At 41.0% G+C, this 23,064-nt stretch overlaps 1 protein-coding gene and 1 pseudogene across 2 annotated transcripts in view; one reads left to right on the plus strand and one right to left on the minus strand.

The window, feature by feature from the left end:
- Rad50 (RAD50 double strand break repair protein) overlaps positions 1–23,064 on the plus strand; it is a 73,998-nt gene that overhangs the window by 48,693 nt on the left and 2,241 nt on the right. Inside the window, exons 17-18 of one of the 2 annotated variants that reach the window (XM_023713213.1) lie at positions 20,363–20,448; positions 20,867–21,009. In XM_023713213.1, the coding sequence (XP_023568981.1) occupies positions 20,363–20,448; positions 20,867–21,009 (229 nt within the window). Of the gene's footprint in view, positions 1–10,867; positions 10,878–20,362; positions 20,449–20,866; positions 21,010–23,064 lie in introns of those variants that run through there. The other variant, XM_023713214.1, reaches the window with a different exon arrangement.
- LOC101586204 lies at positions 3,831–4,316 on the minus strand (annotated as a pseudogene).

The following is a 23,064-nucleotide window of genomic DNA, read 5'->3' on the forward strand; positions in this document are numbered from 1 at the left end:
TTTTTTTTTTTTTTTAGTTTTTCTTTGTAGACATCCTTTTTTTTTTTTTTAGTTTTTCTTTGTAGACATCCTTCTCCTCTTTTGTTAAATATAAAGTCATTTATCTATCTATTTATTTATTTAGTACAGGGGCTCATTGTGCTACACGGACTTGTAGTGATCCTCCTGTCTCGGCCTCCCCAGCTCTGGCATGACAGGCATGTGCCACCTCACCAGGTCTCTGCGACCAGCTCAGCGTGCTTGCCAGGGAAGCGCTTATTCCACTGAGCCATCTCCCCAGTCCCTCAACAATTTGTTAAAAGGTTGCTTTCCTCATTTTTTTAATATAATTCACTAAAGGTATACAGAAATGCGCCTGATCTTTGTGTGCAATTTTGGTGAGAATGCAAGGTTCTCAAGAGCATAGGCAAGACTTACTGAAAAGGTCTTACCCAGTAGTCTACATATATACACCTTGATTGCTTTTTCTTTTCTTTATAGTCTTCACCTACCTCATTTATACATGTGGGCAGTTTTTACTACTTTTTGATTGTTTAGCACTAGATGTTTTGAATTTAATAAACTCAGTACAAAACATTTGTTGAGACCAAAGCGGTAGGATGTGCAGTCCCTACTAGCAAGGACATTGTAAGTTTATTTAAAGACTACTCAAAACAGGCCATTATCAGACCAGCAAGATAGCTCAATGAACTAAGCACCTGCTTAGGCAAGCACAGGGACCAGAGTTCCTTCCCTGGCATCACATGCTGTGCCAGCCCCACACTCAGCATGCTGAGCCAGCCAGGAGACCAGGTATGTGGCTCAGCCCTGTAATGCTAGCTAGCACTGGAGAGGCTGAAAACAGGAGGAACATTACTTGAGTCCTAGCTGAATAGTGAAACTCTGTACCAAATACATAAAAAACAAACAAAAACAAAAACAGGCCATTATCAATAAAAAATTACTGTATGGAATAAGATAAATTAGTTGTGGTGGAAAAGTAAACCTGGGTGTTACAAAGCAGGACAGTGGACTTCCTATGAAAGTTGGTGGTGGGTGTGATGGTGCACACCTGTGATCCCAGCACTTGACTGGCTGAGCCAGGAGGGTCAATGGAAAGTTCGAGACCAACCTAGACTACTTGGGAGGTAAAGGCCAGTTTGAACTACACAGTAAGACTGATCTCTAAATAAATAAGTTATTTTGTAAGACCTCAAAAATCCATACTGGATAGTTAAAATATTTTGCCCTAGAAACTGTATTTGAACACCAATTGTACAAAATACATTATTTAAACATTCTACATTTGCATTTCTTCAACTGTAAAGTGAGAAAAATTTAAATCCATAATAGCATTCAATATGGTACAATGAATAACTTAGAGGAAATTTATTCCAGCTTTCCCTATCATAATCTATTCTTTAACTCTTAAATTGTGTAGTAGCACTAAGGAACTTAACTTTATTAAGAAAATAATGGTTTCTACTATTCCTGTTCAAACATTCTTAAAAATTAAATGCTCCAAAGTCGGGGCTTGCTGGGGAGATGGCTCGGTAGAATAAGCGCTTTCCTGGCAAGCGCAAGGGCCTGAGTTCAATCCCCGGTTCTGCCAAAAAAATAACAAAAAAAAAACCTTAAGGCAGAGCATACTAGACAGTGGAGCCCAAGCTCCCTATACTCTGGCTTGTTTGGATAACATAATTCAAGGCTTCCAAATGGTGCCAAGTGACAAAACACATCTTGCTTGCACATGTCTGTCCTCTACACAAAGTTGGAGGCTTGCAGAGCAGACCCTAACATAAATACTTGTTGTGTGTCGACTGCATTTGTCTAAACAGTATTAGCACAAACTTTTCAATAAGCTAAGAAAAATTAATAGTATAACTTTTAACTTTCATAGATAGATAATTTTCTTTTTGCTTTTCCCTTCTTTTCTCTATTACCCCAATCCAGTTCCTCTTCCGTTTTGAAGTTTTTTCCCATTTTACAATGTTTATTGTATATTTTGGATCTTTTTTTCAGCTTCCCACACTAGGGAGACAGTATGAGACAATATGTTTACATATGTGCATCTGGTTTATTTCATGTATGGTCTCAAGTTACATCCATTTACCTATAAAAGTCTACAGTTTATCCTGCTTTGTGGCTGAGTAATACTCTATTAAATAAAGAGATCACATCTTTTTATCCATTCCGTGGTTGGTGAACCTTTATGTCCAAGATCTAACTATTACAGTTGTGCTGCTATGAGTGTGTGTGCACATATATCACTGTAGTATGTTTTTAATTCTGGGAAAATACCAAGAAGGGGAATAGCTGAGGCAAATGGGACCTCCAATCCTAGTTCCTTGAAGAATCTCCACACTGATTTCCATAGTGGTTGTACCAGTCTGCACTAGCACCAACAGTGGAAAAGGATTCCTTATTCCCCACAGCCCCGACAGCATTTGTTATTGGTTGATTTGTTGATAACCATCTTCCTTTCTGGGGAGAGATGGAATCTCAGTGTTGTTTTAATTTCCATTTCAGATGACCAGTGATGTTGAACATTTTTTCATATATTTATTTGGTACTTGTATGTCTTCATCTGAGAAGTGTGTATTTAGTTCAGTTTCCCACGCTCTTTTTTTTTTTTTTTTTTGGATACCAGGAATTGAACTCAGGACGCTGCGCTTGTCAAGCAAGTACTTATTCTACTGAGCTATCTCCCTGGCCCCTCCCATGCTCTTTTTACGTTCTCCATAGTAACCCTTTGGCTGAGGAAAAGCTGGCAGACATTTTTTTCCCAGCTTGTGGGTTGTCTCTCTTTACTGTATTGGTGGTTTCTCTTGCTGTGCTAAAGCTTTTTAATAAGATATCACAGTTGTTGATTCTTTATGATAGTTCCTGCGCAGTTTTATTCATAGTCTTTGCTGGGAGCCAGAGTTATATATGCTAAGTGGCACGACACTTGCCTGGCAAGTGGGAGATCTTGAGTTCAATTCCTGGCACCAAGAAACACACAAATTTGAAGTCTTTGCCTACACCAGTATCTTCAAGAGTTTTACCTATTTTATCTTCCAGCAGATTTAATGTTTCTGTTTTAATATTTAGATTTTTGATCCATTTTTAATGTAGTTTAGTGCATGTTGAAAGATACAAGTTCAATGTAAATCTTCAGCTTGTGCAGGGCCAGTTTTTCTAGCACCATTTATTTATTTTTCTACATTTAGGACACGGTCTACACAGTCTTACTACATAGATCGGACTCATAGTGATTCTCCTGTTTTTAGCCTCCCAAGAGCTGGTATTACAGGTGTGTGCCACCACGCCCAGCCTCAGTCACTATTTTAGCGTACTGCACAAGCGGGGCCGGCACAGCACACCAGGGATCGAGCCCCAGCCACTGTGCTCTGCTGAAGCAGGTGCTTTAGTCTGCTAAGCTGTCTGGTCCTTCTAGCACCATTTATTAAAGAGGCTATCTTTCTTCTAGTGAATGTGTTTGGCACTTTTGTCAAAAATAAGTGACTATGTTGGAATTGTTTCTTCATCTTCTGGTCTGTTCCATTGATTTTCAGATCTGTTTTTTGCCAGTACCATGCTGGTTTTTGTTTTTTGTTTTGTTTTTTATTAATCTGTTTCAAATTTCATTCCCAGGCTTCTCCAGCTTAATTGGCTGCAAAGAATGAATTGTATGTAAGCAAAAACTGAAAAGAGCTGCAGTGTCCAAGAGGCTTGGGCTTAAAAAATATTAGAGATCTAGATTTTATCAGATCCATAAACAAAAACAATTTTAAAAAGCAGTCGTAATATAAAATAGCAGCTCCCAGTAATTTCTTCCAAGTTTGATCTTTTTCAGAAGCTGCCTTAGTTCAGTTTGCCTCATTCTTAGAAGCCTCATCAAAATTCTCCACAAGATCTGGAACCTCATCATCATCTTCTCCAGTAGCAAGCGGTGCTTTCCCATCCACAGCTTGCTCGGGCAGAGCTTCAGCCAGTCTCCTTAAGCTAGTCAGACTGTCTGCACCAAGCTGGTTCAAGATGCTGGGTAGCATTTCTGTCAGTTGTTTCGTCTCAGCATGGCCTGTAATGGTGAAAGTGTTTGCTGCCAGAGACGCCTGAACTTTTGGGTTGTTGAAGTGGATAACTGTTCCCTGGTTTGTAAACATATTCACCTCTTCAATACCAGAGATATTGTTTACCCCTAACTTCTTTAATGAGAACTGAAGTTTTTTATCATCTGCTGTGGCCATTCTGTGAACCACATTCTTCTTTCTGCGAGCAGTTCCTTTCCCACCAATGCACACTTGTGCCTGCAGTTTGGCGAGTTTTTTCTGGTTCATGATAGTTTCTTTCATCTTGTCGGAGCGGATATGGGGCAACACGGGGGACTAGGGCTGGCGCTCAGGGGGTCTCGGGCGGACCAGCTGAGATTAGGCGCACACATGCGGGGACCCAAGATGGCAGCTAGAACTGTTTGGTTTTTAAGTCACATAGCTTTATAGTATAATTTTAAGTCAGGGATTGTAATGCTCCCTGTCTTGCCTTTATTGCCCAGAATGGTTGCTTTTCTAGGTCTCTCCTGGTTCCAATTTAATTTTAGGATCGTTTTCTCTAATTCTGTGTGGTATACTGTTGGAATTTTGATTGGAATCGCATTAACTCTGTGTAAGTTTTGGAAGGATGGCCATTTTCACTATATTGGTTCTTTCTACCCAAGAACAAGAGATAGCATCCCATTTTCCAATATCAACTTCAATCTCCTTTTTCAGAGTACTGTAGTTTTCAGTGTCGAGGTCTTTTTACATCCTTCATTAGATTGATTCCTAGTTTTGTTTTGTTTTGTTTGCACTCTTGTGAAAGGTGTTGTTTCTCTAATTTTTCTCTCAGTGAATTTGTAATTCATGTACAGGAAGGCTGTTGATTTTTGAGTGCTGACTTTGTATCCAGCTACCCTAGTAAATTTATTAAATCTGGCAGTATTTTAGTGGAGTTTTGGGGGGCTTCCATACAGAATATCATGTCATCTGCAAATAATGGTTAACTTCTTCCTTTCCTATATTCCTTTTATTTCTCTTGTTTAATATCTCTGGCTAGTTTCCAGGACTGTGTTGAGTAAGAGTGGAGACAATGGATATCCATGTCTTGTCCCTGATTTTAGAAAGTTTCAGTTTTTGTGCATTTACAATGATGTTGGCTGTTGGTTTGTCATAGTTGGCTTTTATCAGATTGAGATAAAGACCTTTTTTTTTTTCAAAGTTTTATTGATAAACAGATAGCAATGAGACAGTTTCAAATCAAATCGGAAGTACAGTTTCAACAAATAATACACTGCATATATTCTTTTTAGTGGTTAGTTGCTATACAAGATGCGGACTTGTGATCCTATTTACAAACACCATTAGAACAAATCATTCTATTCATTAAGAGAATGCAACTATATATCTATCCCAACCTCTTTGAATACACAGATACAAAATGGACATTCATCGGTATACCCCATTTTTTCTAAGTTCCGTTATTGGATATTATAGGTGTGTAAGAGATAAAGACCTTCTATTCCATTTTTTCTGTAGGGTTTTTAATAATAAGTGGGTGTTAAACTTTGTTAAAAACCTTTTCTGCATCTATTGAGATGATCAGTTTTTAATCTTTGGCTCTGTTAATATGGTGTATTACATTATTGATTTGCATATGTTGAACCACCCTGCATCCCTGGGATGAATCCTACTTGGTCATGGTGTGCTTCCCTCTTAGGACCCCTTTGTTTGTTTCCCAATGTATGTTACACTGGGATTATCATTTGATCCTTTCATATACATACCCTTTTTATGTCTTTTTCTAATTTGTTTAGTTTCTTCCATGATTCATCATTTATTCATTAGTGTATCATTTATACTATTGGTGTTTGCATAATTTTCCTGGCTTCTTTTGCCATTGATTCTAGTTCATTACACTATGATAGTATGTGTGTGATAATTTCATTTTGTTTATTTAACCATGTTTCATGGGCTAGTGTATGTCTGTTTTGAAGAAAATGTTAGGTGCTGATGAGAACAGTGTATTTTGTTATTGGGTAAAATATTGTGTAGATAATATGTTACATCCCTTTTTTCAAAAATATGCTTCATTTCTGATATTTTTTATTGATTTTTAAAATTAACTTATTTGTGTATTTGTATATAGTGGGCTTACCTTTCCTACTATAATTGTGTTAATGTTTATATTGTCTTTTATGTCAGTACTTTTTGTTTTAGGACTTTGGACATGCCAGTATTCCATGCATATATATTTACAGTTGTTACCTCTTTCAAATGAATTGTTCCCTTAACCAACATATAGTGATGGTTCTTTGCCTCTTCTGATCAATTGTGGCTGGAAGTCTACTTTGTTTGAAAATAGGATAGCTACCCCTGCTCATTTATATGCTCCTAGTACATAGAATATTGTTTTCTATTCTTTTTGTTGTTGTTTTCTGTTCTTTGATATTTTTAGTTGGTGAGGTTCTTTATAATTTCAGTGTGTTTCTTGTATGCAGTATACCATTGGGTTTTGTTTTTGATCCAGTCTATCAACTTGTAGCTTTTGAATAGGGAATTTAGATCTTCCATATTGAGTTATTAGGGAAAGGTAGTGCTCTTATCATTGCATTAGTTTCCTTTACTGTTCTTTTTTCTCACCCTTGTGCTTAACTGTTCATCTTATTTGATGTATTCATATCACTGGGATTTTTGGCATTTTTGTCTTGTCTTATTTTAGGGTATCTTTGAGAATTTTTTGAAGCGTTGGCTCGGTGGTCATGAATTTCTTAAGGTGCTCTTTGTCATAGAAGGATCTTATTTTTCCATCAGTTTTGAAAAGTACTTTCACAGGATATGTTAGTCTGAGATGAAAGTTCTTTCCTTACAGGGCTTAGAAAACTTCACTCTAGGTTCTCTTGGCCTTTAAAAGTTTGGGTTGAAAGGGCTACTGGAATTCTAATGGGCTTACATTTATCAGTTATTTGTTGCTTTTCTCTTAACAGCTTTTAATATTCTGTCCTTGTGTTGATTTCTGGGATTTTGATTGTGATGTTTTGAGAAGTTCTTTTTTTTTTTTTTTTTAATTGACCTGTAATTTGGGATTTGGTGTATCTTACCTGTTAAATTATTTCCCCATACTTGGAAAGTTTTCTGCTGTGATTTCTGTAACAGGTGTTTGATGCCATTTGTCAGTCTTGTTAACACACTTCTGTGTGAATGCTGAGTAATGTGCCTGACTTTCCTGCAGGGTGTGGTTATCAGAGAGGCCTGCTCAGTGGTGCTTTACTCTGGCCAGTCCTATTTTCCATGTCATTCCGCTCACCTCAAACCACTGCTTTATTTGTAGTGCTGTGGCTGTACTTTTTATCTAGCACCATACTCCAGAAGCCCCTTTGTCTTATACCCCAACTGTGGCAATTCTCCATGCCAAGGCATATCCCTGATCACACTAGCAGATGGGAGAAGCAAACCAACCATGGAGCTTTGTGCTGGATGGAGGGAGGAGACTGGCTGGGGGAGGCGAGCAGTCAGTTGAACTCAGGGCCAGCACATTCAGTCCTGTGCACCACAAGAAACCAGCCTGGCTCCTTGTCACAGATAGCAGGACCACCAGTCTCTCCAGGCATGAGCTCATGACTCCTTAAACTTTTCAGGGGCCTGCACCCTCTCTGTGACTGACTCTTGTGGCCATCTCCCACCCAGTCACTGCAGTGGGGTGGCCTCAAAATCCCTGATGTGTATTTGTTCTGTGGCTTCTGATTTTTGGACTAGCTGTCTTGAGCCTTTCCAGAATGGCTCCTAGTTAATCATTCTGAAATATGGTAGTCACTGCCATGAATTTTTTTTGTGATTCTAGTCTGCCATGCAGGAGTTACTTTCAGAGTAAAACCTGGTCAATTGTTTATCCTTGGGTTTGCCAATCTTTAAATTTGTTTGCTTTTTTCTTAGTAGAGATCCCCTGTTCCCCACAGAAGCCAGAGTTAGTATTCTAGACTGTTTCCTTTATTTTATTTATTTTTAAATTTATTTTTGTCTTTTTGAGATAGGGTTTCACTATGCAGTTCAGGCTGGCCTTGAGCTCACTTTGTAGCTCAGCCTGGTCTTGAACCCACAATGATCCTCATGCCTCAGAATTCTGGGATTACAGGCATGCATTGCTACGCCTAACCAGACTGCTTCCTTCTTTTCCCTGCATTGTCTTCAGTTTCTTCCATTTCTAGTTTTCCTGTTGGCTCTTTCTTAATTTTTGGAGCTTTTCTTCCGTTTCTCTTCACTAAGTTTTACAGGTATTACAAGTCCAGGTCCTAGAGACAGTGATACGCTACTGTATTTTATACTGTTGTCTTCCTTCATGTAATCATGTTTTAACTGTTATTTAGCTCACTTATTTACATCATTTATGTATATGTTTGTTTATTTATTTTTAATGTATTTGGTACAGGGTCTCACTACGTAGCTTGGACTCAGTGATCCTCCTGTTCTCAGCCTCCCCAGCGCTGGGATTACAGGGGTGCACCACCACACCCAGACTCAGTGGCTAGCTCAGCATGCCTGGGGGCAGGGATGGCGTGGCATGTAGTGCTGAGGATCAAATCCTGGTCCCTGTGCTTAAGAAGGTGCTTAGTCCACTGCTGTCCCCATAATTGTTTGTGTGCGTGTGTGTGTGCGTGTGTGTGTGTGGTACCGGGGATCGAACTAAGGACCTTGCATGTGCCAGGCAGGCAGTTAAGCCACTGAGCTATCTTCCTGGCCCCCTCCGCAATAATTATTAATTTTTACATATTTTATAATTCAGTGATTTGTGAACAAATATGCATGATATATGTTGATATTAGGGTTTGAGCACATGCCTGATACTCTGCTAGGTTCTAAGTATAGAAGGATGAATAAACAGAAAATTAACAGGATGACAAGTAATGATCGCCGTTACAGTGAAAATGGTGTGAGAGTAACTGAGGTACTTCTTGAGGCCTTTTCTGAGACGTTTTCTGAGGGTCTGACATTAAAGCTGGGACCTGATGGATGCAAGGAAGCAAGGTATACAAGGTGTAAGGACATGGCACTCCACGGGACGAGAGTGACTAACATTGTGGCCCCAACACCTTTACAAACAGGATATGTTCAGGGAACAGGAAGAAGGGAAGTATGGGGGGAATGTGGTCAGAGACCCATGGATTCCAGGATGTGTTGTGCCAGGGGGCTGTGCCAAGCTGGTTTTGCTTTAAGTGCATCGGGAAGACAGAGAAACAGTGTTGTCTGACGAAACTGCACTGGCAGCTCTGTGGAGAAGAGACTGTAAGAGGCAAGGTTAGAAATGAGCAGCCTGGGGCCAGGGAGATGGCTCAGTGGAATAAGCGCTTCCCTGGCAAGCGCAAGGGCCTGAGTTCAATCCCTGGTTCCGCAAAAAAAAAAAGAAAAGAAATGAGCAGCCTTTGAGACCGCTGTGCTGACCAGGAGCGAGTGCTACGAGCGGCTAGGGCAGTGGAGGAAGGTGACAAGTGCTGGAGATAGTTGATAGGCCTTGCTTTTGGATTGCATGTAGAGAAGAAAGGAAAGGAAAGAATCAGTGGTTATTTATACGTTTGTACCTGAGCAGAGGATCTTAGCGAAACAAGTTGCCATTCTTTTAAGTGGCAAGGAGGGAAATGGGGAGTTCCTCCATGTTGGGCGCTTTCACTTTGTGTATGTAGAACTTCAGTGGAGAAGTAGGCAGGTGTACCTGCAGTCCAGGGTCTTGGAGTCCAGGGAAGCACTATGAACTTGAGAGTCATCAATATATATGTGACCTTTAAAATCCTAGGATAGGGGGCCGGGGAGATAGTTCAGTGGAATAAGTGCTTGCCTAGCAAGCACAGGATCCTGAGTTCAATCCCCGGTACTGCAATGAATAAACAAATAAACAAATGAAATGACAAATAAAATCCTAGGATAAGGGCCGGGGAGATGGCTCAGTGGAATAAGTGCTTCCCTGTCGAGCATAAGGGTCTGAGTTAAATCCCTGGTTCTGCCTCCCCTGCAAAAAAATCATAGGATAAGATTACATTTGAAATGACTACATTGAGAAGGGAATGATCTCAAGAGTATGTTTGCAAATGCAGTAAATTGGCAGTTAGTAAGGTGGGAAAAAATTTTAAAGGTATGGCCTTGAAAACCAAGAGTAGGACTGGCCAGATAGCTCAGGGGATTAAAGCGCCTGCTTAATAAGCAGACACAAGGGCTGGGGGTTCAAGCCCTGGCCTGCTGTGCTGGCCCTGCCCCTGGGGCAAGCTGAGGCAGCCACTGAGACTGGATGTGGTGACGCACACCTGTAATCCCAACCTTTGGAAGGCCGAAAAGCAATAGCCAAGGTGACATTCTCAGTGCCAGCGATGCAAGGGAGGCATTAGAAAGGAAAGAGGGAATAGGAGGATTAATCATTTCATCTGCATGGTTTTATTGGAATTCACTTTCGCCTGGAAGCTTGCCTAGCCACCAAATGCAAGGTCTTTTAGAGAGTTCCTAGGGTTAAATTTTGAACCTTTTGGGGCCAAGGAGATGGCTCAGTAGAATAAGCGCTTGTCTGGCAAGTGAAAGGGTCTGAGTTCAATCCCCGGTTCTACCAAAAAAAAAAAAAAATTGAACTTTTCATTTTCTCTCAGAGATAGTGCCAGGAGGGATCAATTTAGGGCAGTTTAATTTGTTAAAAGCAAACATAGGGCTGGGGAGATGGCTCAGTAGAATAAACGCTTCCCTGGCAAGCGTACAGTTCTGAGTTCAATCCCCGGTTCCGCAAAAAAAAAAAAAAGCTAACATAGAAGACTTTGTAAATCATTAACTGCTAACAAACATGATTTTAATATTTGTTCTCTAGGATATGAGTGTAAGCATTAAAAAAAGCCATTAAAAAGTAGTGAAATTAGATGAAACATTTAATAAGATTCCAAACTATTGTACTAGAACTTGGTTTTTTTCTAGCACTGAACCAGAAATTGAGCTTTGATGAATTTAGAGCTTCTACCTAAATCTCCTTTTCACTGAATTTTCTAAGGCTGAGATACTTGACTTGTTACTCAGCTTTAGGTTTAAGACTGAGAAATTTCAGAACCTCAGAAAGGATGATGAAAGGCCAGCCAGATAGCTCAGCAACTAAAGCACAGGAGTCTGATCTGTATAGTGAGATCCTGTAGACCTTGTACTAAAACATTAAAAAAAAAAAAAAAAAAAAAGTGTAAGTTACTTAACTAATTGAAAGGCTAAGATTAGGACTAAGAAGTAGCCCCTGAATTTGGTAAAATGGAGGTTGTTATTGCCTTTGAGGAGCAGTCAGTGACCCAGTTGAGGTTTGCTGAGGAGAAAATGAGTGGCAAGAAATGGACATAGTAAGTTCTGCTGTGAAGGGTGGCCAGGATAGGGGGCATACCTAGAGGGACTGGGGGACCACGTTAGGGAGGTTCTATTGTAAATTTGTACTTGTAAGTCGACTGCAAGTCTGCTCTTCCTCTCTGGCACATTGCCCTGCAGACTTGGTTTTCCTGTGTTAACTGTGAAGTGAAGGCTACCCACGGTAGCCTGCTGCTGTCTCTGCATACCTGGGGAGCAGTTTCGGCAGGACCCAGAGGAGTTCCCACAAGAAGGCACACATTTATTCAGCTCTTCCTCCTCCAGCATGCAGTCACCAGAGAATACAGGTATATCACACCCTGTCCCTCTTCCACACAACAGTGATACCTTGGCTCAGGAATGCTTTTATTTGCAAACTGCATTGGGTGACAAACATGACCATGGCCATCTTTCCTGCAGGAACACAAAACATGGCTATCTATGCCAAAAATCCTGAATGAATTAAATTTGTGAACTGTGGTACCACTGTGTTTGATGGTCCAAGGGGAGCTAAGTGCTCTGCAGTGTGCTTGCTCTGGCCCTTGAGTAAAGAAGGAAGGGCATTCTTTAGAGAAAAGTACGTTAGTCACAGAGTTGTCACACTGAGCAGGTGAAGACGTGAAAAAAGAGCTTGGTGGAGCCAGGCGTGCCCACAGATGGAGCCATGTAGGGTGCTTTCCAGCAATTTAGGGCTGCTTAAACAACTAAGCCAGGCTGTTTACTGAGCTCTGTTACCTGATAATCAGATGGATTCTTCTGAATGAGAAGTGGTACAAATTTCCCCAGAGATGAGTCTCTGTGGGCTTATGTTTACAAACTAGACTTTTCAAGGCTTATTTTGTGAGCTCAAATTTGCTTTCTCCTCTAGAAGAAAATAAGGTCTAAAGTTTCCCTCATTCTTTCACCTCTTACAATAAGGCATGCGATCAGTATATTGTTGCATTTAGCTGTCTATTTAAGGTAACACAGGAAATACAGCAGTGCATTTTCAAGAAAAGCTGATTACCATCTATTATTAGTAATCTAAAAACATCAGTAAGTATAAGCACTGGTTGTGTTCAGAGACACCTGATGAGCAGGGGAAAATGGGCATCATTTAGGATGTATTACCTCATACCCATAGAATGCATTAAGTTAAATGTTTCAGGATTGTATCACTCAAAGTATTGTGTTCTGTGCCCCAAATGTCCTTCTCTCCCCTTTCTCCCAGATGTGCTGTGTTGTGTAGTAGGTCATATTGTGAGACTGAACTTTCAGCCAAATGTGAGGCTGCTTAGAGCCCCGCCCGAGTCCTGGCACTCGGGGGGCCTCCGTGAGGGTTATCCAGGGCTGGCCTTGTGGCCTCACCGTGGTCTCGTTGCAGTAGCATCCTACTGAGGGGAGGTTACTGAACCAAAGACAGCCAGTGGGATTCACATCTGCCTCAGGTTTTTAAAAACATGTTTATCCTGCAGCAGTGGTTTAACTATTGTCTGATACTCAGATTTAAAAGCTGAAGGTTAGGATTCTAGCTAATGGAAACTAAATTTTAAGGGTTTTATCTTGAAACTGGATCACTTCTTTTAAATATGCAGCTTAAATTTAAAATTTTGAGTTTAATTACTATTCCAAATGCGGGAAGGCCAGGAATTCCCAGTGTGAAATTCAGGGTGGCACAGAAGAAGAGCTGGTACAACAATAGCTAATGGTCCCAGCCATTTTTTTCAACAACCTATGAATCTCAAAGTTCAGTATAATTTCAGATACAAAAATGAAGGCTGGCCAAATAGCTCAGTGGATTAAAGTGCCTGCAACTAGGGGCCATGGGTTCAATCCCCTGGCCTGCCTTGCTGGTCCCACCCCTGGGACGCACTGTTGAGACTGGACTTGGTGGCACGCAGCTGTAATCCCAGCTCTTGGAAGGCTGTAAACAGGCAGATCACTACAAGTCTGATCTAGTAGTGAGACCCTGAACACCGTGTAGACCCTTCCCTAAAATTAAAAAAAAAAAAAAAAAAAAGGATAACACAGAATCAAAAAACATGTTTTGTAAGAGTAATCTTTTCTGGCTTTTTCTAATTTTAATTTTCACTAACTTAAGTATTTTTTTTAAAATGTATTTAGTACAGGCTCAGTGGAATAAGCGCATCCCTGGCAAGTGCAGAGGCCTGAGTTCAATCCCCGGTTACACACACACACACACACACCACAGTGGATTTTATTGAAATGTTTAATTCTTTCAGACTCACTTTTGGAAACAAGTTTTCACAAAGAAAGCAGATCACCTCACATCAGTTTGTATCAGCAGCTAAGCAGATGAGATGCACACTCCAGGCAGGGGTGTGGCTGACACACGAGCCAGATAACCACCTAGCCACAGTAGTGTCTAACCTGTGAAATTCAGACCTGCCTCGGGAGGCAAGGACATTCTTTCAAGTGTGTCTTGCTAACTCCCTATAAAATCCAGGTGCTGATGTGTGTGCAGCGAGCTGGCGCACCGTCTCGGTCTGCAGTCAGCTGCCCGACCTCCCCAGGTAGTACTGTTTCAGAGCTGTCATTTTCCCACCACTCCAGCCTAACTGCGTAACAGCTTACCCTGTGTGTCACTCAGGCAGCGTGCTTGTTTATGTGCTATGCCAAGTGTCGCTCTAGCAGCTGTCATTTCAACCACTCAGTTCTTAGTATGAGATACACTCCTGCATCTGTTTGTTTTATATAGGCATATAGACTTTTCTTTCTTTCTTTTTTTTTTTAGACAAGGTCTTGCTGTATAGTGCAGTTTGGTCAAACTCATGGCAGGCCTGCATCAGCCCCCTGAGTGGTGGAATTACAGGCATGTGCCAACATATCCAGCTATGTTGACTGATTGTTTTCCTACTTTACTTAAAACATTGTATTTAGGGCTGGGGAGATAGTTTAGTGGAATAAGTGCTTGCCTGGCATGTGCAGAGTCCTAAGTTCCATCCCTGGTACCACCCAAAAAAAACATTGTATTTATCTTTGATGTTTGTTTCTAGTGAAATCTAGTAATTTCTGGTTATTTTGTCACTAATTTGTGTTTATTTTACTGTTAAAAAATAACCTATAATTTCTGCTATACTCTATTAAAATAACTTACTGTAAATACCTAATATATAATTTTACTTCTGCTAAAGTCAGCGCTATTCATTTATGATACAGAATGGGCTCGTTTGGGACCCTGAGACTGAATAGGCAGGAAGCGTCAAAAGAGCTGCAAAAGAGAAAACTGAGAAAGGGAGAAATGTTAGCAGATCAGAGAGGAAAGTCTGTTATGAAATGGAAAGACATCAAAAAAGGCATCTCCTTATTGTCAGCTGTCCATCAAGAAAGGCTAGAACTTGAAAGAAGAAATGAAACTTTACAAACTCCAATAGTGGTCAGTGATTATAATTGTATGGGTGGTGGTGACAAAGTTCATATCCAAAGGCTGTCCTCTAATGAAACCAAGAAAAGCTTATTATTACAAATATGTGTGCACCTGCTGGACCAAACAGTGCCGAACATTTGTTATTTATTCGAAATAACAGAGTTCACAAAGTCACAGTCTAGATTAGGTCTAATAGATGAAATAATTGAATACAGGAGAGCAAAATGCCAGCCAGGAGGTCCGTCATCAGCATCGTCACCATTATGATTAGTGGGAGACATGTTATTGAAATTAGAGCCCCACAGAAGGAAGAGAAAGGGGGCCAGGGAGATGGCTCAGTAGAGCAAGCACTTCCTGGCAAGCACAAGGGCCTGAGTTCAATCCCTCGTTCCAAAAAAAAAAAAGGAAGGAAGGAAGGAAGGAAGGAAGGAAGGAAGGAAGGAAGGAAAGAAAGAAAGGAAGGAAGGAAGGAAGGAAGGAAGGAAGGAAGGCAGGCAGGCAGGCAGGCAGGCAGGCAGGCAGGCAGGCAGGCAGGCAGGCAGGCAGGCAGGCCGGCCGGCCTACGTGACAGTATCATGTATTCAAAGAAAGGCCATAATGCAAAAAGAATCGGGAAGGAGACTGGAGACTGGCCCAAGATTGTCCCGTTGTAATGCTGCGTTGTGTGTGAGGGAGGGAAGGAGGAGGGAAGCTCCATAATTGGTGAGTTCGGTCACCACTGACAGTCCAAATATGTAGTTAGTATAGGATAACTGAAAATTCCATAATTTTCATTAATTTTAAGATGATGAAAATATAAAAATATTAAAGCAGGAAATATAAAAATGAGAACTGTATCAAATTCACCAGCGTTTCTCTCCACACACACCCTTTATATTTCTGCCAGGTTAGCCTTTCTAAAGGTGATGACTCAATCTCATCGCTTCAGAAAGACTTCCACTTTAGAAAGACTCACTGCTTGCTAGGCTGATAAAACTGAACAATTTTGATCCCTTGAGATACCCACATTTTCTTGTCTGTTTCTCCCTTAAGCCCTTGCACACCAATGATTTGTCCTTTCATTGTACTCTCTTGCTTTGTACTTCTCCACCTCCCCCGGTGGTACCAGGACTAGAACTTGCACCTTGTGCTTGCCAGGCAGGTGCTTATGTCACTGAGCTATCTCTCTGGCCCTGTACCCTTTTTGTATCCTTTATACCATTTAACTCATTCAGCCTTCTATTACTGATAAGCTGTGTTTTCCCATACTTCGTGAATATGCAAATCAAAAAACATACTTCAGGGTAGATTTTTGTTCATTTCCATGATAATATCTAACATTTATTTAGAGACTTAAGTATTTATTACATTGGTGACATATTTTCATTTTTTTCTGAATAGTTTTTTTTTCTCACTTAACAGTGAAATTCTTTTATGTTCATATATGTATCTCTTTTTTTTTTTTTTTTTGTGGAACCGCAGATTGAACTCAGGCCCTTGCACTTGCCAGGCAAGCACTTATTCTACTGAGCCATCTCCCTGGCCCTCTGTACCTCATTGTTTTTAATGGCTTCCTAATCTATAAGATGGGTATTACTTTATTTTATGAAGAACTAATAGAAAGCTTTTAAAAGTTTGGTACCAATTACACTGCAGAGTATATCTTTGCACACTTGTGCAGATATACCAGAAAGGTATCTTCATAGAAATGAAATTACTAGGGCCGGTGAGATAGCTCAGCGGACTGAGCGCCTGCTTGGGCAAGCACAGGGACTGGGTTCATCCCCAGCACCACAAGCCAGGCCAGCCCCACCCCCGGGCACACTGCGCTGGCCACCGAGATGGGGTGTGCGGCACTCACCTGTAATCCCAGCACTGGGGAGGCTGAAAACAGGAGGACCACTATGAGTCTAAGCTGTGTAGTGAGACCCTGTACCAAACATAGAAAAGAAATGAAGTTACTGGGTCAGGATGTGCACATTTTTACTTCGTTAATGCCAGTGAAATTTATATTGCCAGCAACAGTATATAATTGTGGTCATTTTTATATTATACACACACACACACACAATTTGGGGTTTTGTTTGTTTTGTTTCCTTTTTTTGGTGATGCTGGGGATTGAACTCAGGACCCAGTGCTTGCCAGGCAGGCGCTTATTCTACTGAGCCCATAAATAAATATATATAGGTTTTCTTAATCCTATAATTATGAAAATGTTTTTTTTCTGATAGTTTTACTCTTTTGAGGGGCTTGCTCCATTACTTTTGTATTCCCTTTAGAAATTTATCCTCAGCTTGTAGATTTTATTACTAGCTTTAAAAATGTTGAGATTTTTCTTTGGATTACATTATATTTATAGATTATTTAAGAGAGTATCTTTGAAATACTGAGTATTTCATTTATTAACCCCTTACTGTGTCTCTTATTTAATCAGTTTAGTTTTTTTTCTTTTTTTTTTTTTTGGTGGAACTGGTGATTGAGCTCGGGCCCTTGCGCTTGCCAGGCAAGCATTTATTTTACTGAGCTATCTCCCTGACTCCAGTTTAGTTCTTTTTGTCCTGTTGTAAAGTTTTATATCTTTTAACTCAGTATCCTGTACTTTTTTGTTCAATTTCTTCCTACATACATTTTTTTTAATCACCATTGTAAATAGCATCCACTTTTCTATTATCTTTCCTAATGATATTAGCAAGTAGATAATAGAACTATTATTTCTGACCATCTTACTAATCTTAGTTTTCACTTGATTTTCTTGGCAGTTATACCACCTGCAAAAACAGTGATGGTTTTCTTTTTTTTCCCTGTCATTTAGCCTTCATTTATTTTTTTCTTACTCAGCGGGTTTAGAATCTCTAGGGCATCACTTCAGTGTAGCCATACTTGGAAGCATTTCTCTCTGGTTCTTAGAGAGAGACAGAGACAGACAGGCAGAGACAGAGACAGAGACAGAGAGAGAGCGAACGAGAACTTTATTTTTTTTAACGTTGAGATGAGGTCTGTGAAAGTTTCCTAGGCTGGGCTCAAAGGTATTATCCTCCTGCCTCACTTCCCAGGCATGTACCATAATGCCTGGTCCTATATATTAAGTGTGTTGCTTGCTATAGATACCTGAGGGGAGAATTTTGTCAGATACTTTTTTTCTACTTCTTCTTTTTTTTTGATGGCTCAGGATGCTGTCAGGGCAGGTCTGGCAAGCTTGAGGATCCTGGCGATTGAACCACAGCATGCTTAGCTTGACTGCTTTGTTTAAAACAGTCACTTCAACAACTGAGCTAATGGGCAGGCCCCCTCCTTTTTCATTTATTGGGGTTTTTATTAAAACTCAGTGCTACAGTGTCTTAAAACGTTCTTTTATCTATTGAAATCTTTTTTAATCTGCTAATGCAGTAAATTATCTTGAAATTTATTTTTCTGTTGTACTATCTTTGCTTTGTTGGGATAAAAGCCACTCAGTCATGTGCTCTTTTCAGCACATTTACTGCTAAATTTGGTTTTGTTTAGAATGTTTGTTTCCGTTTACATGAGCAAACAGGCCTAAACTTTTTTTACTTGCATTTCTCCTTGCTACATAATAGTTTTATGTATTTGAGGACTAGGTTTAAGTCAAAGATTTGATAACATTCATTAAATTATATGAGTCTAGTAGCTTTGAGAGGTGAAATTTTCATCATTTGTAATTTTAACCGTCATAATTAAGGACTGTTAATATCCTAGTCGCAAAAAAAAAAAAAAAAAAAAAAAAAATCCTAGTCGCTTTTCTCTGGTCATGAACAAATTACCAATTTCATCAAATGTCAGCTTTTTTAAATGGTAAATGGAGATGGAGATAAAATCTAACTTGCAGTATTGTTGTAAGGATTAAATAAGATAATATCTGACTGTTTAGCGTTGCTCTCTTATGTAAGTGCCCATCAGTATTATCCACTCTTATCATTGTTCTTGTAAGTAGCTGACTGTAGTCACCTCGGTCAGCCCAGCTGCTGCCCAGTGTGTGTGTGCAGGGAGCCAGGGCAGGCTGGCACACCGTAACGCATTTGTCTGGCTGAGGTTTGTTCTCTTATTTTAAGAATGCTTCTTTATCATAGCTATTGCAGATTTTTAACCTGAATAGGAAGTAACTTTTTGAAAATTTAAATTTTTTTTCTTTTAAGATTTGTCATTGAGATTTTGGGGCTCTTGTTACTACAGCAAAACTTGACCCATACTAACTGATACAGTCTAACTGGTCCCTATTGTAGTTATTCTGCTATATGAAAGAAAGGTGGGCAGTCAAGAGCTGCAAAATGTGGGCTTCATTTAATGTGTACATCTTTTGGGTTGCATTGCAGTGGTTCAGTACATGTATATAATGTACATTAAATTAGAACAATATAAGTGCTTGCCTGGCAAGTGCAAGGTCCTGACTTCAGTCTCTGACACTGCAAAAAAAAAAAATAAATAAATTAGAACAATAAAATTAGGGTCATAATTTAGAAAGTTCTGAAAAAGAAGCCTGTACATATTTGGTTCTGAGAACATTTATGAGTGTTAAGGAACTGCTTAGATGTTTAGTATCTGTTTGAAAGGAGCATGAAATGTTGGGCTGAGATAGATGTGTGAAGTAGAAAATGGAGGCTGGCGCTCTCATCAAGAGGCAGAATGTGTTTTTTTACAGGCTTTACTACCTCAGTGACCCTTCATTTGATATTTAAAATGTATTTATGTTGAGTCATTTCTTTCTCTCTTGCTGGTGAGCCAGAAGATCATGAAATGAGTCTGCAGAGGCTGTAGCATTACGTTCAGTTTCTTTTTTTGTATGTATCAGATGAGAGGTCTGTAAGTGGAAGTAGTCCTCACACCCTCTGTGCGGGTGGGTGGTGGTGCCTTTTATCACACGGTTGACGTTTATTGGTTCATAAGCCTGTTTCCAAAGAGCCAGAGGTCTCCTTAGTGAAAGGTGACTCCAGCAGGAACAATGTTAGATTTTGACAGGCTGCTTTTATTTTTATGAACATCTACTACCTGCAGTGAGCTTTGGGGGGATAGCCAATAAGAACCAAGTGGAAGAGCACGTGGGTGTGGGTCTTATTGGTGGTAGCTCTGGGAATGAAATCCAGGGCCACTTCCTTAGCAGACAGGTGCTGCACCACTGAGCTGCATGCCCAGCCCAGTGCATGTAGTTAGTATCTTCAGTGAAAAGAGGGCAAAGTAAAATTCTGAAGGTTAGCTCAGTGTAAGCTTCTAAATCATTCTTTCTGAACCAAAGCTACTTTCTGGTTGGTAGAAACTTCACAGATTAGAGAAGTAAAAGTAGCCTAAGGGGCCAGCTCTTGGCAATTGTAATAGTAGTGGAAGGGTCAGGCAGCCAGTCAGAGGTGCCGGTTTGCCCAAGGACTGGGAAGCCCTGGCTAACTGCTACTCCGGAAGGCGCCAGTCTGTGCTCGGTGGGGCTTTGTAGCCGGTGGGCCTCCCATCAGCCATCACGGCCTGAGAAAGAAGCTGTTACACAGGTAGACTTTGGGTAGGTTGTGCAGCTTTTAGGTCTTAAACAGGTACAATATTTTTTATGGAGTGAAAGTAGAAAAGAATCAGGACTGAACTAAAAGAAGTGAACTTATGATTTACATATTATTAGACATTATATATGTAATAAGACATATTATTTTTCTGTTAAAGTACTAATGGCTTCTTTTTCCAGAGCAATAATGAAATTTCACAGTATGAAAATGGAAGAAATCAATAAAATTATTCGTGATCTTTGGCGAAGTACCTATCGTGGACAAGGTAATTAATATTGTATGTTATAAAAGCTCTTCCTAAAGCCCTGCCCACAGCTCTTCCACATACTATCTCTTCATGAAAATATTACATGGACCTCCTTCTGAGCATCTCTGAGAGGCTCTAAGAATCTTTATCGTAATGTCTTGTAGAGAAAGAAAACATAAAACTTTCTATTCGTAGGCCTGACAGTATGTACCTTGCTCTGTAGACATCTATGCACAGAGAAAACTTAGAGAGCTGAGGCTGAGCGGGGACATCCAGGGTCCTTCTGCCCAGACTGCAGTGTCCTGAATTCCCAGCCAGAGCTTTCCCAGGTGACATGAGCTTCACATGCTGCTCCTGGGCTTTCTGGGTGATGTCCATCTGTGACAGAACGCTACAGAGAGGAGGTTTCTCTAAGACAGTCTTCTTTCTATGGTAGATATCGAATACATAGAAATTCGCTCTGATGCCGATGAGAACGTATCAGCTTCTGATAAAAGACGGAATTACAACTACCGAGTCGTGATGCTGAAAGGAGATGCGGCCTTGGACATGCGAGGACGCTGCAGTGCTGGGCAGAAGGCAGGTATCTACGAGTCTCGGGAGCCACCCAACCCAGAGAGAGAACAGAAGGACGGCCAGCACCCCGGAAGCACCTGGCTGCCCTTGGCGCGGCGCTGTCCTCAGCGCTGCTCACAGCATGCCAGGCGAGTCGGGCGCAGCTGTCGCTGGTATGCCCCACCCGCCAGGTGCCAGCGTTGCTGACGCTTTGCGCAGATGGCCTGAAGCTTTTCATAGGATAGCTAGTGTGGAACAGGCCCAAGATCCCTTATTGTGTCGCAGACACCCTTCTCAGAGAGGCCACTGCTGCATCAGTTAAAAGAGTACCACTATTTCACGTGCCACCACAGAAAAACATACTTACAGCCAAGCATGGTGGCACAAGCCTATAATCCCAGCGTGTGGGAGGCTGAGGCAGTAGGATTGCCATGAGTTCAAGACTAGCCTGGGCTACATAGTGAGATCCTGCCTCAAAACCAATAGCAATAAACCAGAAGAAACGTAGTTACAACCTTCAGATGTGTTGTTTTCAGAGAAATCAAAATGAGAAAGTATGTTTCAGAATTAATAGTAAGTATTCTATTACTCATAATATTAGTAGCGAACTAAGCCTAGACTAAGCCAGTTGAGGCATTCTAGAATATGTGAGTTCCATTGAGAAAGTAGACCCACCTAGAACTGAGTGTACTCCACCACCCTAGCTCAGGCCTGCAGACATCTGAGGTGGGCTCTGCCATCCCTGGCCTCATGGGGCCTCCAGCCCCGCTCCGGACCCAGCGCACAGGTGCTAGGTCAGTCCAGCTGACTCCATGTGGGGCTCCAGGAGCACAGCCTGGAGAGATGCAGTTTGGAACATAGGACCTGCACCCGAGAACAAGGCCGAGTCCTTCACTGCGTACAGGTGGGCACCAAGCCAAGCCTGAGCAAGGATGTCCCAGGCATGTGAGCCCTCTGCTTTCAGATTAAAGGTAGAAGGTTATACTAGCTATAGACCCTGATTTTCCTAAAATTTCAAAACCCTAGAAAAGGAGGTCCACATTATCTGAGTCATTTCTGTAGTTTTCAGCTTTTGCTTAAAAGAACATGCCACACATAATTATGTATTGTCAGCCCAGACAACGGAACCGATTTAAAAGCATCTGCAGATTACTATCTAAGTCATAGAATGCAAAAATGACGAATTTGTGATCTACAATCATGATCTCCACATACTTTGGTGACTTTTTATAGAAGTTTGAAATACGGACTCTGGATTTAAAATAAAAAAGTAGATTTCCTATAGCTACTCTACGTGACTAGAGTTAATTAGCAGTTGAAGCTGCGTTGGCACGAGGAGAGGGGATAGATGTGCTTGGTGGAGGTGGCCCCCTCTCGCCTCGCCCTGCTGTTGCTGAGGCCTGAGACAGCCTACGGCTCCGCGTGTGGGGAGTGGTAGGGTTGGCAGTGGTGGGGCTCGAAGGCAGGAAGGAAGTGCCTTTCCCACAAAAGGGCAGTGTGGCCCCAGCTGCTGCAATCTGACGGCCTGCCCCGGGCCTCAGAGAGAAGGCATGTCCGGTACTCTTCTTAAAATCCCCAACTCAGAGTCAGTGGGAAAAGGAACTTATAGTTCACAGAGTAGTTTAGGGTTCCCAGCAGAGTTTCACACTTGAGTCCTATGTCCCTGGTACTGAGACGGCTGCAGTTAGTCATGAGGGTTCTGGTATTAGGTTTCTGTTAACCGTGACCATGCCTGGTAGTTGTGGTGGCTCAGATTTCCTGCATGTAACAATAAACAAAACTACTTCTATATCCATCCTGATATTGTGACCCATAATTTTTTCCCTCTTGTCAGAATTACACACATTTCAGGGTGGACTAGCATACTACAGCTGGTGCATTTTCTGGACTGTAGAATATGGAGATTTAAAGGCAGCTCTCTCAGAAGCTTGGAAAAATGCAATGTGTCCACATTTTCTAACATGTTATAGAGAACTGTAAGGGCTAGGTCGAGTTAAGGTGGTTAATGTTACACCTTCAATACATTTATTACTTAGAGCTACATGGTGATGCCTCTCGGATCCCAGCCTGGGACCTCAT

This window comes from Octodon degus, unplaced genomic scaffold (genome assembly GCF_000260255.1).
Source record: "Octodon degus isolate 3935 unplaced genomic scaffold, OctDeg1.0 scaffold00029, whole genome shotgun sequence".
Classification (NCBI taxonomy): domain Eukaryota; kingdom Metazoa; phylum Chordata; class Mammalia; order Rodentia; family Octodontidae; genus Octodon; species Octodon degus.